This window comes from Rhinoderma darwinii, chromosome 5 (genome assembly GCF_050947455.1).
Source record: "Rhinoderma darwinii isolate aRhiDar2 chromosome 5, aRhiDar2.hap1, whole genome shotgun sequence".
Lineage (NCBI taxonomy): Eukaryota > Metazoa > Chordata > Amphibia > Anura > Rhinodermatidae > Rhinoderma > Rhinoderma darwinii.
This window is the reverse complement of record NC_134691.1, coordinates 72,874,338-72,889,100: the sequence shown is the minus strand read 5'-3', so window position 1 is coordinate 72,889,100 and position 14,763 is coordinate 72,874,338. Positions and strand designations below refer to the sequence as shown.

The following is a 14,763-nucleotide window of genomic DNA, read 5'->3' as shown; positions in this document are numbered from 1 at the left end:
CACTCACCTCAAAGAGAGGACCAATCTTATTTGTCTCCAGGTAGATCTGAATCCGATTTTGCTGTCGAGACGCCATAAGGACCCCCCAATATATCCCGATCTCCTGCTGGAGGGGTGCTGGGCTGTCACCCCTCTCTCCGTTGCTGCAAGCAAGTATGCCAAGTTCACCAATGCAAGCCCCGGGCGCCAATATAATCAGGCAGATGAATGGAGGAGTTGTAGTGGCATTGCTTTATAGGAGAAGAGTTGCAATAAGGATGCAGGGAAGGGGTAAGTGCATGGTGACAGCCGCTCCCCTCCTCCTCCTCCTCCTTCTCCCCGCCTCCCCCTCTTATTACTGTAGGTGCCTGGTTACAAGAACAACAGCAGCAGCTCCTGCCCACTCCCTGGCTGACAGGCAGATCATTCCTTGCAGGACAACTTCAGCTGTATACAGCCCTTCAAGTTCAGCCTCTAAAGCAGTCCCTGATTGGGTGATGGGACAAAGCTGAGGACTGTGGTCCCCTCCTTGGGATTGGTGTAGTGTTCCCCAGGTTATGTCTATGCATTGTGCACCTGTATTCTGTAGGGTGAGGAGCTCTGCTTGCAGGTGTACGTGTACCTATGCAGCAATTCACCCTATACATCCAGGAATATATATTTGGAGATCCTTATTCTACAGCGCAACGCAGTGCCCAATAAATCACACCCGTTATGCTGCCTGTAGGTGGAGGAATAAGGAGGAGTAGCATGCATTTTTTTGGGCAATGTTTATGCCAAATAATAACCTGAGACTAGTTTGACACAATTGCCCCACTGTGTCTGCTGATGGCGGCACTCCTTATGTTAAAGGGGTATTCCATCCCCGTGTTTGCGTGGGTTTCCTCCGGGTACTCCGGTTTCCTCCCACACCCTAAAAACATACCAATAGGGAATTTAGATTGTAAGCCCCAATGGGGATAGTTAAAAAAAAAAAAAAAAGAGGACCTCTGTACAGCTGCGTAATATGTTGCCGCTATATAAGTAACTGAAATAAATAAATAAATAAATAATTTTCTGATTGCTGGGGGTCCAACCGACCGTGAGAACAGGGGTCCCGACCCCCCAGATCCTCTTCACTGCAATTCCCTTAGTGAAGAGGAACGTGAATGGAGTTGCGGACGAGCATGCGCTCTCCGCTCCATTCACTGTCTATGAGAATGACAGAAACTGACGAGTGCTCTACTTACCTGTTTCAGACATTCCCATCGTCTTTGAATAGAGCGGCAGTACCCATGCTTGACAACTGCTCCATTTAAAGAGACTGTCACCACATTATAATTGCCCTATCTTGTACATAATGTGATCGGCGCTGTAATGTAGATTACAGCAGTGTTTTTTTTATTTAGAAAAACGATCATTTTGAGTTATGACCTATTTTAGTTTTATGCTAACGACTTTCTTAATAGACAACTGGGCGTGTTTTTACTTTTTGTCCAAGTGGGCGTTGTGGAGAGAAGTGTATGACGCTGACCAATCAGTGACCAATCAGCGTCATACACTTCTCTCCATTCATTTACACAGCACATAGTGATCTTACTAGATCACTATGTGCAGCCACATACACACACATTAACGTTACTCAAGTGTCCCTACAGTGAATAGACATCACTACCAGCCAGAACGTGATGACTATTCAGAATCCTGACACTTCGCTAACGTTTGTGGTTGATTTACAGCACAGCAAGCGTAGTCTTGTGAGATTACGCTGTAAACTGTCATTTGCAGCGAGATTGCGCTTGCCTTGCTGTAAATCAACTACAAACGTTAGCAAAGGGTCAGGATTCTGAATAGACATCACGACCCGGGTGGTAGTGATGTCTATTCACTGTTAGGACACTTCAGTAACGTTAATGTGTGTGTGTGTGTGTGTGTGTGTGTGTATGTGGTGGCTGCACATAGTGATCTAGTAAGATCACTATGTGCTGTGTAAATGAATGGAGAGAAGTGTATGACGCTGATTGGTCACTGATTGGTCAGCGTCATACACTCCTCTGTACAACGCCCACTTGGTCAAAAAGTAAAACACGCACAGTTGTCCATTAAGAAACTCATTAGCATAAATCTAATATAGGTCGTAACTTCGTCAAAAATGATCGTTTTTCTAAATAAAAAACACTGCTGTTATCTACATTACAGCGCCGATCACATCATGTACAATATAGGGCACTTATAATGTGGTGACAGAGCCTCTTTAAACTCCTTGTCACAGCAGGAATTGCAGTGAAGAGGAACTGGGGGTTCGGGACCCCTGTTCTCACGATCGGTTGGAGCCCCAGCAATCAGAAAATCATCACTTATCATGAGGATAGGTGATAATTTATGATTTTTGGAAAACCCTTTAATGGGTTGTGCACTCCCTCCACAGGCCCTAGAATAATATCAAATAAGGGTATGGAGAATTAACACAAGGACCATGTAAGGAGAATGGGGGGCAAACAACCACAAAGTCCTCCTGTCCCCATTGGTTATGGGTGTGATGCAGTATTAACCTGCTCCAGAAGAGGGTCCAATTTTAGTCTTTGCTAGGTTGCCCTACAACTCTACGTGTGCCCCTGGTGATGGGTATCAGGGAATCTACAAAAAAAAAATGAATTTCACTGCTGCTATGCTATAGAACAAGGCTGGGGAATTACAATTACATAAAATACAAAGGAAATTCCTTAAAGGGATTGTTTATCAGGATGACCTCTTCGCATATGCTGTAGAAGGGTATGTTCACACGGAGAAGATTTGTTGCAGACATTTCTGCAACTGAAACTCTATTCCATACATGTGAATGTTTTTTTTTCTGCAACAGCTGCATGGATTTCTGCAAGTTCAGATGAATGGGAAACTCGCAGATATTTCTGCTACAAATCTGCTGCCTGTGAACCTACCCTTATAACACATTTTGCCTGCACCATTAGCTGATTACCGAGGGTATATTTAGAAAAGGGGTTATCCTCTGCTTCGTGCTGCGCTTTTCATACTTGTTCTAGTAATGTATGCCATTTATCTAATAAGATGTTCACATCAGCGTTGGCTTTCCGTTGAGGGGTTCCATAGGAGGTTTCCGTCGGGGGAACCCCTCAGCGGAAAGGCAAACGGAAACCTTAGCTTCCGTTTGCATCACCATTGATATTAATGGTGACGGAAACATTGCTAATGGTTTCCGTTTGTCACCATTCCATCAGGTTTCCGTTTTTTGGCGGAATCGATAGCGCAGTCGACAAGCAGTTGTCAGGGGCATACCAAAGTATTCCTTAACAACAGGGAGTGTGGTCAGACAGCCCTAAGGTCCTTCAATGGACCCTGGACTGTCTACCCGTACAAGTTATGGGCCCTGATATTCTTTCCATTTGAATGCCACAATCAGCGTGGAGATCAGAGGTTCCTCTGATCTTCGCCATTAGAGTGGGCTGCGAATGTGTATTATAGCCGTTGCCCCATTGCTGATCGCAACGGGCACACATCCATTTCAGCACCACTGTCTTCTGAGTCGCAAGCAGCTGTTTATTTTCTGCCAAACTATGGAACACTGGTGGAAAAAAGTTGACTGTATGTTACTGTAGGTACAAGACCGTGTCCCACCATATTCACCCATAGCATCCTCTAATAAAAAAAAATTGTCTAAACAGGAGAATTTCTGGGAGTGGGAGTTTATAAGGGGCTTTTAGTACAACAGACTTAGCTTTAGGGCTTATTCAGACGAACGTGAAAATCACGCACGTCGCACGGACCTATGTTAGTCTATGGGGCTGTTCAGACAGTCCGTGATTTTCACGCAGCGTGTGTCCGCTGCGTAAAACTCACGACATGTCCTATATTTGTGCGTTATTCGCGCATCACGCACCCATTGATGTCAATGGGTGTGTGAAAATCGCGCGCAGCACAAGGAAGCACTTCTGTGTGACGCACGTGATTCGTGCAACAGCAGTAAAAACTATGATTGAAAACAGAAAAGCACCACGTGCTTTTCTGTTTACAAACATACAGAGTGTCATAATGATGGCGGCTGCACGAAAATCACGCAGCCACGCATCATACGCTGCTGACACACGGAGCTGTTATGTACCTTTTGCGCGCGCAAAACGCCGCGTTTTTTGCGCGCGCAAAATGCACACGCTCGTGTGAATCCGGCCTTAGTTTGGAGATGGGTGTTCCTCAGATTTGCTAGTCCAGGGCTGGAGGGGGGACCCTATCCCACGTCACAGTAGAGGACTCAGAATGATCAATATCAATCGCCCTAATAAATGCCTGGCAATTAACTGTATACATTTTTTTAAAACAGGTCATATAATTAGCATTTTCTTATACATCCCCCCAACAAAAATTGTTAGAACAGATCTCTTAAAGTGATTATGATGGATCATAACATCATATCCCTTGGGAATACTGTAAAAATAAAAGCCTTGATGTGAGTGTGAACATCGCCATACTTTTTAGGCCTTATTCACACGACAGGGTCCTGACAAGGTCTGAGCGTCGGCCGATAAAATCGTCCGTTTTGGGCCGTTTTTCCCAGTCAGTTTGCATTCCATTCCGGGCCGGGCATATCTGGACAGTGACATCAGGGGAAACTCCTGAAGTGGAATCCCCATGTGACCGGTGATTCCACTTCAGGAAAAGCCCCTGTCGTCTGTGTCCATTTATGGACACTGAACGTTTTACTGGCTTCTTCTGGTGTGGAATCCACGGTCACAAAGTGTTCGGGGATTCCGCTTCAGGAGTTGCCCCTGATGTCACTGTCCATATATGGACAGAGACATCAAACGCTCTGTCCAGGAGCGGAATCCCCGAACACACAGGGATTACGCTCCTTCAGTGAGCTAAAGTGGTGTTAGCACATAGCAGAGCAGGGAGATACCTCTCTGCTCTGCTATAGTGGCGTCGCTACAACAGTAGCAGCCGCAGCAGCTGCTAGCGCCCAGGTGGAAAGGCGCCTGCTGATTCGCCCGGCCTGGGCGCTTTGAAAACAAGCAGGTGAAGCGAGCATGTGCAGCGCCCCCTTCCACCGGCTGTACACCCCGACCCTGCCACACAGTACCCCTGTATAAGGCACCCCCACATTGTAGAAACTTACCTGCAGCATACAGCGCTTCGTCCGAATGGCATAAACTCCTCCTACTTACATGCACTCTGCGCTGTGAGGAGGAGAGAGTGAGTGATGGTAGACAATACCGTCACTCGGGACACATTCCAGTGATGGCTGTGTATTACCCGGCCCCATAGACTTCTATGAGAGCCGGGCAGCCGGGTGAACGGCCGAAAATAGGCCATGTCCCATTTTTTGACGGCCGGGTTTGCCGGCCTGTCTAAAATCGGTCGTGTGAATAGCCCCATTAGGGGTCTATTGTTCCTACTGCAGCCGTGTGACAGACGTTTTATGAACGGCCGGGAAACCCTATCGTGTGAATAAGGGCTTACACAGCTGATGAGTTTGTTATAGTGTATGTCAGTAATCTTCCACCAGTGACTTTCCACATGAAGTCTCTATGATAGTGATTCCCAAACTTATTACCATGGGCTAACTCTAAATAATTTCCCCACTCCTGGGGAATCCCTGCTCTCATTATTTCCTCATTGTAGCTTGGTGTACTGGGAGGTAAAACATTCTATAATTCTTGCCTAGCACTATACCGCAGCTATTTTGAGATGTGTTGACTGTTTCGCCAAGCATCTTTGATCAGGTTGGTGACAGGTCTTACTACTGTGTTCTGGGGAACCCTGATTGGGAAACACTCCCCTATGACAAAGCTAAGCTGCTGGGGCACAAGCACAGAGGGATTTCATGGGGAAAAGCAGCTTTCGGGTGATTTCATACTGAGTTTTTTGTAGGCAGAAAAAAATCTGCAGTTTTGTGACATATTTTGAACTGCCTGCGTTGTTTTAACACTTTTTCTCTGCGTTTTTCACTGCATTTTTTAAACAAAGGCAACGACCGCGGGGAAAAAAAACGCAAAAGAAAGAAACGAGCGCTGCAGGTTTTTCTGTCTCCCATTGATTTCAATGGGAGGTCAGAGGCGGAAACCGCAGCAAGAAAGAACATGCTGCTTTTTTTTCCCGCGAGCAGCCAAAAGCCGCCTGGGGAAAAATACCTCTGCCTCTCTTTGAAATCAATGGGGGCGTTTTAAAAGTGAGATTCCGCTGATTCCACGTCAAAAAACTCTGTGTAAACTGAGCCTTAGGCTAGAGCTTCACTGCAACTATTGGTCTTGTGTGATTAAAATTGCAGCATTGCGAAAACCTGTTTCCCTATATGAAACAAAGTCACGGCAGACGTTGTAAACATTGCAAAAAATCCGACCCAGCGGCTTGCGGGCGACTAAATGTAATCTTGAATCACTAGCCTTAAAGGGGTTTTCCGAGATCCAAAAAAATAGATTTAATGAAGGAAATGGCTTAATATAGCAAAATATATACTATACTGACCTCATAAACCCACTGCCGCTCCAGCTCTGCCGCCCTGGTGGTCCTTGCTGCAGAGTTGACTAATTCATATACCCACGCGACCACTGCAGTCCATCACTGGACAACGGGTTTATCAGGTGAGTATTGGTTCTTTTGTTATTATATGCTATTTTCTCCTTTCATCAATTTTTTGGGGATCTCAGAAAACCCCTTTAACTTTAACCCCTAATCACTCGGTACAAGAATAATGTACATAAGGGGAAAAAAAATTAAACAGGCTAAAGAGGCTTTCATACAAAAATTGTGTCTTCTTTTATGGGGCAATCTATCTTCATATGATGTTGTTTAGTGAAGCGATTATTATATGAGAAAGGGTACAGTCACATGCGGCAGATTTTGTTGCAGAAATTTCTGTGACTGAGAATCAGTTTAATTTATCTGAATGGAACTTGCAGAAATCCATACACCTGATGCAGAAACAATCACATTCACATGAATAGAGCTGAGTTTCAGGCACAGAAATTTCTGCAACAAAATCTGCAGCGTATGACTGCACCCCTAGACTGGGTTCCCACAATGCAGATTTGCTGCAGATTTTGTAAGCAAAAATCAGAATGGGATCAAGGAGAGCAGACCTAGAAGGCCTTTCTTTATATATTTCTTCTGTTCAGGTTCCGTTCCTGATTTTGGCTTAAAAAACGCATGCAAAATCTGCAGCAAATCTGCACTCTGGGAACCCAGCCTTAGGCCTGATGCACACGGCCGTGCCCGTAATAACAGCTTGCAGCCTGCATTTTCGGCCCATTCTCCCATGCAAAGAACATGTTCTATCTTTTGCGGTACAGTTGTATGGCCCAGACACCTTTCCGTAGCAATACGGAAAGGTGTCCGCGGCCAATAGAACTGAATGGGTCCGCAATTACGGAGATTTTTTACAGTCGTGTGCATGGGGCCTAAGGGTGTGCTCACACATAGCGTACCTGCATTGTATGCCTATGGGAAAAATATTCTGCAACGCAGACAGATTGCTCTAGTTCTTGCGTTGCAAAATATTTTTCCTACAGGCATGCATTGTAAGGCCCCATGCATAAGGCCGTGCCCGTAATCACGTCCACGAACAGCCACTCGCATTTCCGACCCGTGCTCCGATACAGAGTATGGGAGCACAGCTTGTAAAAAGCAAAGAAACGGACATGTTCCATAATTTGCGGTACACTTCTACGGGCCGGACACCTTCCCGCAAATATACGGGAACGTGTCCCTGGTCAATAGAAGCGTATATCTCCGTAATTTTTACGGTCGTGTGCATGGGGCCTTAATACAATACAAGTACGTCACATGTGAGCGCACCTTTAGACATAAAATTCTAGTAAACATTCTATGAAATGGACATGAGATTTTTCTAAATCATTTTTAGGAAACAGGCACTGGTAAATATAAAGAAAATGAACATAATGGTAAACATACACTGAACTGTTTCCCCAATAAAACAAGCAATTCTCTGTGAAGAAATGTTACTTGGTAATATCAGCGCAAACACATTGTTAACTTCAAGATGACATTTAAATGTCAAATGGTTTTCTTTTTAATTGAAACTGGCTGTCTAAAATTGATTTTCACCTAGAAAATGAAATACAAGTCATCCATTTACACGCTTGTTACCCTTCAGTAATTTATGCCACAGAAATTATCACAAAAAAATAGACACGCATTAACAAAAAAATAACCTTCAATACCGAATACAGTCCATTAATGGAGCTTACACCAGGGTGCATGAAAGAGATTTCTAACTATAAATAACAAAGAGTCAGAATTATAAGAAATGTTTTATAAATGTGCCTGTGCGGTAAATTTTCATTACTACATTATAGCACAGAGAGTGTCAAGAAGTGTTTATTAAATGTTTTCATGATAAATCTCATATTATACAAACTTGTATGATAAAAGACTTATAGCTGGAACACTGGTAAGCCCACACCTAGCGTAAATACTGCGGACTTTCCGTGAATTCAATTAGGAGGTAAAACCCGCAACGAATATCAGATGTTCTAATTTTTGCAGCGGAAAAGCTGTGAGTCCGCCGCAAAAATCGCAGCTCAGGAAAAAAAGTCTATACTAACCCAAAACTCTATGCTCCGGCATCCAGCCCGGCCTCCAGAGATGACATTGCATCCTATGTGACTGCTGTAGCCAATCACAGGCTGCAGCGGTCACTTGGGATGAAACGTCATCCCAGGAGGCCGTGCTGCAGGACGTCAGAGGGACGCGTTGTCATGACTACGGGTAAGTATGAGCTTTTTTATTTTTTATCTGATGTTTTCTGCAGTGGACATTCCGGCCGAAAAACTGCACCACAATTTGGGATTCGCTACGGGGACCAGGGCAAATACGCTGTGTACTTTTACGCGGCGTATCCGCACTGTGTGAACACACTCATATAGGGATAGTTCACACATTGTCAATTGTCAGACAGAAATCTGCCTCAAAATTCCTTCAGCACCACAGCAATATTTTACAGCATCCTTCAGTAACTCTGTAAAATGTGCAGCAAACCCTGGGAAATCTGCGATAGGTAGAAGCCAATTTATATGCATTGTAAACCATATTCACTAAGCTCCCTCTAGTGGTGGCTACAGGTATCCAGTATGTTATGTTTTATATCCATGTCTATACAGGGGATATCGAGCTAAGTATCAGAAAAACACAGTTCCGACCACTCTAAATATACATTAAGAATTTATTCAGCACCGAATGCTGGAGTCAAAAATATTAACTTTAAGCTTATATGACAATTTTCTTCCCTGGTCACCTCATAAAATGTCTCGACACTTATTCAGGTTTAATGCACTGTATGTTATTGATGTACGGACCGCAAAACTGTGATACGTATCTTCTGGAATAAATTCAGTCTAATCAAATGTTTTTCCTTTTATTTTGCGTACATCGGTATATCTTTCAGTCCTGTTTATTCCTTGGTGGATTTCTACCTTTCATTTCCTTCATCATATTTTTTTAAATATAATATGAAAGAAGTAAAGCTAAAAGCAAGAGCTTTCAGTGTCACTGGGGACTAGCACAGTTCATGGGTGAGGCATTTTGAAATTATTCACTTTCATGTGCTTGGTTTAGTTTTGCCAATGGTATGATGAGCTGGTCACAACACTTTTATTTATGGGTACAAAAATAATCTAGTGAAAAGTCAAGGAATTTATATATATATATAAAGCCCAGCGGAACTAAGACATAGTTGGCCACCAAAATGCCACCCAAATGCCTTGCAAAGTATAAAAATAGAAACAACACCTCACCGCTCAAACGTTGGCTGAATGATCCAGACATGTTTTGTCTCTATGCAAAGTCCCCCTCCCCACACCTGAAGAAGACGCACAGGTGCCACATACTATAATTTGGTACCATAGAATTGTTCCTGTTACTGGATGTACTGTACTTCTATGCAGGAAAATCCTAATCCTCCACTCCAAACAGCAGGTATGTTACCCGTGCTGGATATCCCCTGCTGCCTCCAGGAGATGATATAAAGGCTTAAATCTCTAGAGGTGTTGAGGAGGTGTAGGGTCTAACATAGCGTAAACCGTCACACTTCTCAGTTTAAAGAGAAAGATTTATTATGCTCACAAATTTGGAATTCAAAAGTGCTTAACATTAAAAATCAGCATGACATTGATGCCCTGGAAAAAGCCGAGACCGTGAAACCCAGGGTCGGGCAATTGTATGGCATGCCACTGATTTTTATTGTTAAGCGCTCTTTCATTCAGCCAAAGTTTGAGTGGTGAGATGTTACATTTATTTTTGTACTATTACTAGTACTACTATTTTTGGACTTCTGCATAGTTTCCAACCTGCTACGACCAGTCCGGCCGTACGTGTGGAGAGAAAACTGAGCAGATTCCATCGGACTGCAATGATCTCACAGCACAAATTGTAATCGGAGCGGTCAAAAGACATTTTAACTTTTTATGTATCAACAGAATAATGTAAAAGGTTCAACTTTCACAGAGCAAGTGAAATTTAATTCCAATACACAAACTGTAACTTTCCTTTTATTTCCATAAGTACAAGCGTTACTGCTCAGTGGGATGCTCACCAAAAACTAGGGCAGCCTGTGTATCCTGCATGAGTCCTGGAAGGATTATTTTGCTACTTGCTTTATGATGTTGCTTTTTTTTTTTTTTTTGGAAGAAGGATTTTTACAGAATAAACTTGTATTTGCTTGAAAACTTTATTACGTATCGGATCAGTTATTGGCGCAGTTTACAAGCAAAATAGGAATCTGGGCAGGGAGTAGGAAGCCAGGTAGAAAGATGCTTTAGTGAAGCATAATTTTTAAAATAATTCCTTAAACCTTCGATGGAATATTAATTCAAAATACCAATATCCTTCAACATTTTGGAATATAAAATTCATGAGGTGCAACCCCCCCCCCTCCCCTTTAACTTGCTGTACAGAAAATGGGAAAAAAAAAAAAAGAAGATATGTGGTTCATGCAGTATGTTACACTAAATTTTCACAACTCTTTTTGTACTGGCCCAAAAGTTCCATAGAATAAGCCCCATAACACTATGCCTGAGCCACAGGTGCCCTCATTAAATTCACCCAAAGTGCCACAGCTGCATCTCTACATGTGGTACCAGCTGGGACAGCAAATGCAATTTGACATTTCTGACATCCCACCACGTCCAGAATTCAGGACTTTCACAGTTATTATTTTTTTAATTTCCACTAATTTAACTTTTTTTTTAAAATTTAAAAATAATAACTTGTTATTTTAGAAGATTAAAGTGTTGGAAGGAATAGTGAAATAGTCAAATAAAACCAAAAACAAAAGTATGTTAAACAAGGACTCAGATTTACAGGCTATCTCACTAGCAGATTACAGTGGAGAGTTCTAATGTTGAGTGTGTCGATGATGAGAACAGTCAGATAATTGTAACAAGTGGATGATAGTTGATCACAATAAGCTGACCCTCTATATCTTACTGACTCTAACACCAGGCACCATTAACCCTCGCTGTCCCTAATGGGATTCCTAATCTGCAGAAAATGTCCTTAACACCTGGAACACACTAAAAACCAGAGGCAGTAAAAACAAAAGTACTATAAACAGATTAAAAAACAAGTGAAACAACCAAAGCAAAATACAGAACAATAGAGACAGTATAAAACTGAACAAGTGAACAAGACCAAACACTAAAGCAAACAAGGACTAAGGAAATACAAGTCAGGGGTGGAAAAACACAAGACTAGGCTGGTAATACATGATCTTGCACATAGATGCAAATACACATAGCATACTCTATCACCGACCACGGAAATCTGGGGCCAGGGATTCTTAAGCAAAGTCATAGCAATCAGATTGCTCTCTCCAAACAAGACTCAGTGGCTCACATCAGTGTGGTCATGTGACCTACCCTGATGAATCAGCTGTGCACCAGTTGCCTTTAGTAAGTGCTGCTCTCTCCATTAAAATGTATAGCAGTACTGAAATAGCCAAGTGTACTCATAAACTGTAATGGAAGAGCAGTATGCATACTCACCCTGATCCCTTCTTTTCTAGGTTACCATTGGCCATTTTGATAACCACTGCGGTGGTCACGGAGGTCATGGGGCCTTCAGTCTCCCAATGGGTCAGAGTCTAAGAGGTAGAACCCCCACTTAACAGCCTGCAGATCTGCCATAAATGTATATGCTCGGAAAACCCCTTTAAACCCTAGGCAACAAATCAAATTTAAAAAGAAAATCCATAAAATGACACTATTTTAATTTCCCTTGACTTTTAACATCAAAAGTCGTAAGATAAGTCTTATATTGTACATTTAGTTGCAACTTATTTGTACTAGAAGCTTGATCAAATGTCAGATTGACAAGCAATTCCCTTAGATATCAAAATCTGCGTTTGTCATGGATCAACATGTATCCTGCTGTATAGCTGTGATTTTCAAGCAGGCAACACATTTTAGCTTGCTTACTGTGAATTAAACCTAATAAGTAGAACAGGGCAACAGACAAGGACAGATGACTCACATAGGAAAGTAGCTGTCCAAAATGAGATGTTGCTCAAATGCATTTAACTTTTCTGTTCTTTTAAATCACCATGAGGACCCTGAACAAACAGGAACAAACTGCTTAATGAAATCCCTTGTCTGCACGCACTAGGTGAAGGTCCTTTATCCCTTCTTTCTCTATAGCATTAACAATCTGCAAGTCTAAGAATTCTTTAGTTAACTTAAGGCCCTTTGACATTGGCCAATTATCAGGTTCCCGATCATTGCCCTGTGTAAAAAGTGCAACGATCAGCCGATGAACAAGCAAATGCTCATTCATCGGCTGATTGCATCGTTTTATGCATCGTTTTATCGTTTAGGCAGCCAAAATATTATCGTTGTTGGCAGCACATCTCCCTGTGTAAACAGGGAGAAGTGCTGTCGACATGATAGAAATTGATGGCATCGAGCTATCATAGTAATAAGCGCTTGTCCCCATACATAGCTCCTTGTGAAAGGAGTAAACGAGCGCCGACCAATGAGCTGATCGTCGCTAGTTTACATGGCCAACGTCGGCCCGTTTAAGGGGACCCTAAGTAATTCCTATAGAAAATTACACCGATTGAGCAAATTCTAATTGTCTAATGCATTTCTTAGCCTTGGTCTACTAAGTAAAATCCCTCAATTCCACTCTTCACTGGGCCTATCAAGCATGACAGGCCTGGGTCACCTACAGCTTTCACAACAAAGTATTGGTCATATATTTAGCTTCATCCTTTTTTCCCCAGATCCTTTCCCAATTTTCTTAGAAAAAAACACGAGAGCAGTCGGTAATCTCAACCCTAGGTTGGCCATAAACATTGCAATTATTGATGGCTGATGCTACCTATTTCAAAAGTATCTGCCAACAATCTAAGGCTATGTTCACACGGAGTATTTTGGGGGAGGAATATCTGCCTCAAAGCTCCAAACAGAATTTTGAGGCAGATATTCCTCCCCCAAAATACTCCGTGTGAATAGCAATTATCGCGCCGTTTTTCGCCCGCGGCCATTGAGCGCCGCGGGCATAAAACACGCTTTCTCCTGCCTCCCATTGAAGTCAATGGGAGGTCGGACGCGGAAGCGCCCGAAGATAGGGCATGTCGCTTCTTTTTCCCGCGAGGCAGTTTTACTGCTCGCGGGAAAAAGACGCCGACGCCTCCCATTGAAATCAATGGGAGGCGTTCTCGGGCCGTTTCTGCCGAGTTTTGCGATGCGGTTTCCGCGTCAAAAAACTCGGCAAAAGACCCCGTGTGAACATAGCCTAATGCCTATAGGGCCTGGCAGAACCTTGGCTGAGTCATACATGTGGGCAATAAGGAGTAGACGGGATCAATTTTCCCTGTCTGATCCTTTTCTGTTCCCATGATTTAAGCGGCACCGTAGGTGACTGGCAGTCACTTATCTCCTTGCTCTATTGAAATTAGATGGGTATCAGAACTGATAGCTGTCAGCTGAATTGTCTGTGGGCAGCTATAAGCCTATAGCCTTGGTGTATATAGTAGAGGGTGCAACATTCAGACACGCTAAAGCAGAGGCATCACTTGAAGCTCCTGGGACCCAATGCAAAATCTCTCCCTACCTACCATGTGCCTAATACTGATGTCTTATGTGACAGAGGCATTTGGACCCCCTAAGGCACCAACACCCCGCTGCGACTGTTACCTCTGCACCCCCTATAGCTGTGCCCCTGCATTAAGACTTTTTTATAAGTAGAACTACTGAGGATATTTTAATGCCTTTTAATGAAGCATAAAAAAAATTATACAAAAAATTGAGTTGCCCACTAGCTTTCTTATTGTGTCAGAGAGTTCCCTCATCCCTGTACAATTTATAATCTGTAAAATAACAGCATTTGTTAAGTGTAAGGTGAGGTCAAGGTTTACTTCAATGCCAGTGCTGTGTAATGACAATAACTGCTGATCTATGGTTGACAATTGTAATTAGTTCCTATCTATTCTAATTATTTGTCATTTGGGAAAATTTACTGACAAATTGGAAGATCCCTTCATCACTCATTCAATGTATTGACATTTCAGACTGATGCAGGATCCTTAATAGCCATGCATTATTAAAGCTACATTCACTTGTTTAACTACTCCCATATACCATGGAAAACTGGACTTTGTGACCAGACCTATGCATTTATTGATAGCATGCTGTGGCGAATGAGTGGACAGATAGTAGCAAAGATCCTTTATTGACATATAAGCTTCGCTACTTCTCTTACATGTCAATAATAGATCCTCCTTCGGCAGCACCCTTGGGCTACCAGTTTGTTGTTGTAAGTGATGATTTTTTTTTTAAGATA

The 14,763-nt window shown here is 42.8% G+C and overlaps 1 protein-coding gene across 3 annotated transcripts in view; it reads right to left on the bottom strand.

The window, feature by feature from the left end:
- The window catches only part of C5H8orf34 (chromosome 5 C8orf34 homolog), a 392,453-nt gene extending 392,146 nt beyond the window's left edge, over positions 1-307 (bottom strand). For all 3 annotated transcript variants that reach the window (XM_075828255.1, XM_075828257.1, XM_075828256.1), the window contains exon 1: positions 8-307. In XM_075828255.1, coding sequence (XP_075684370.1) covers positions 8-76 — 69 coding nt within the window. In that variant the 5' untranslated portion in view covers positions 77-307. The remainder of the gene's footprint in view (positions 1-7) is intronic.
- Positions 308-14,763: the final 14,456 nt, after the last annotated feature.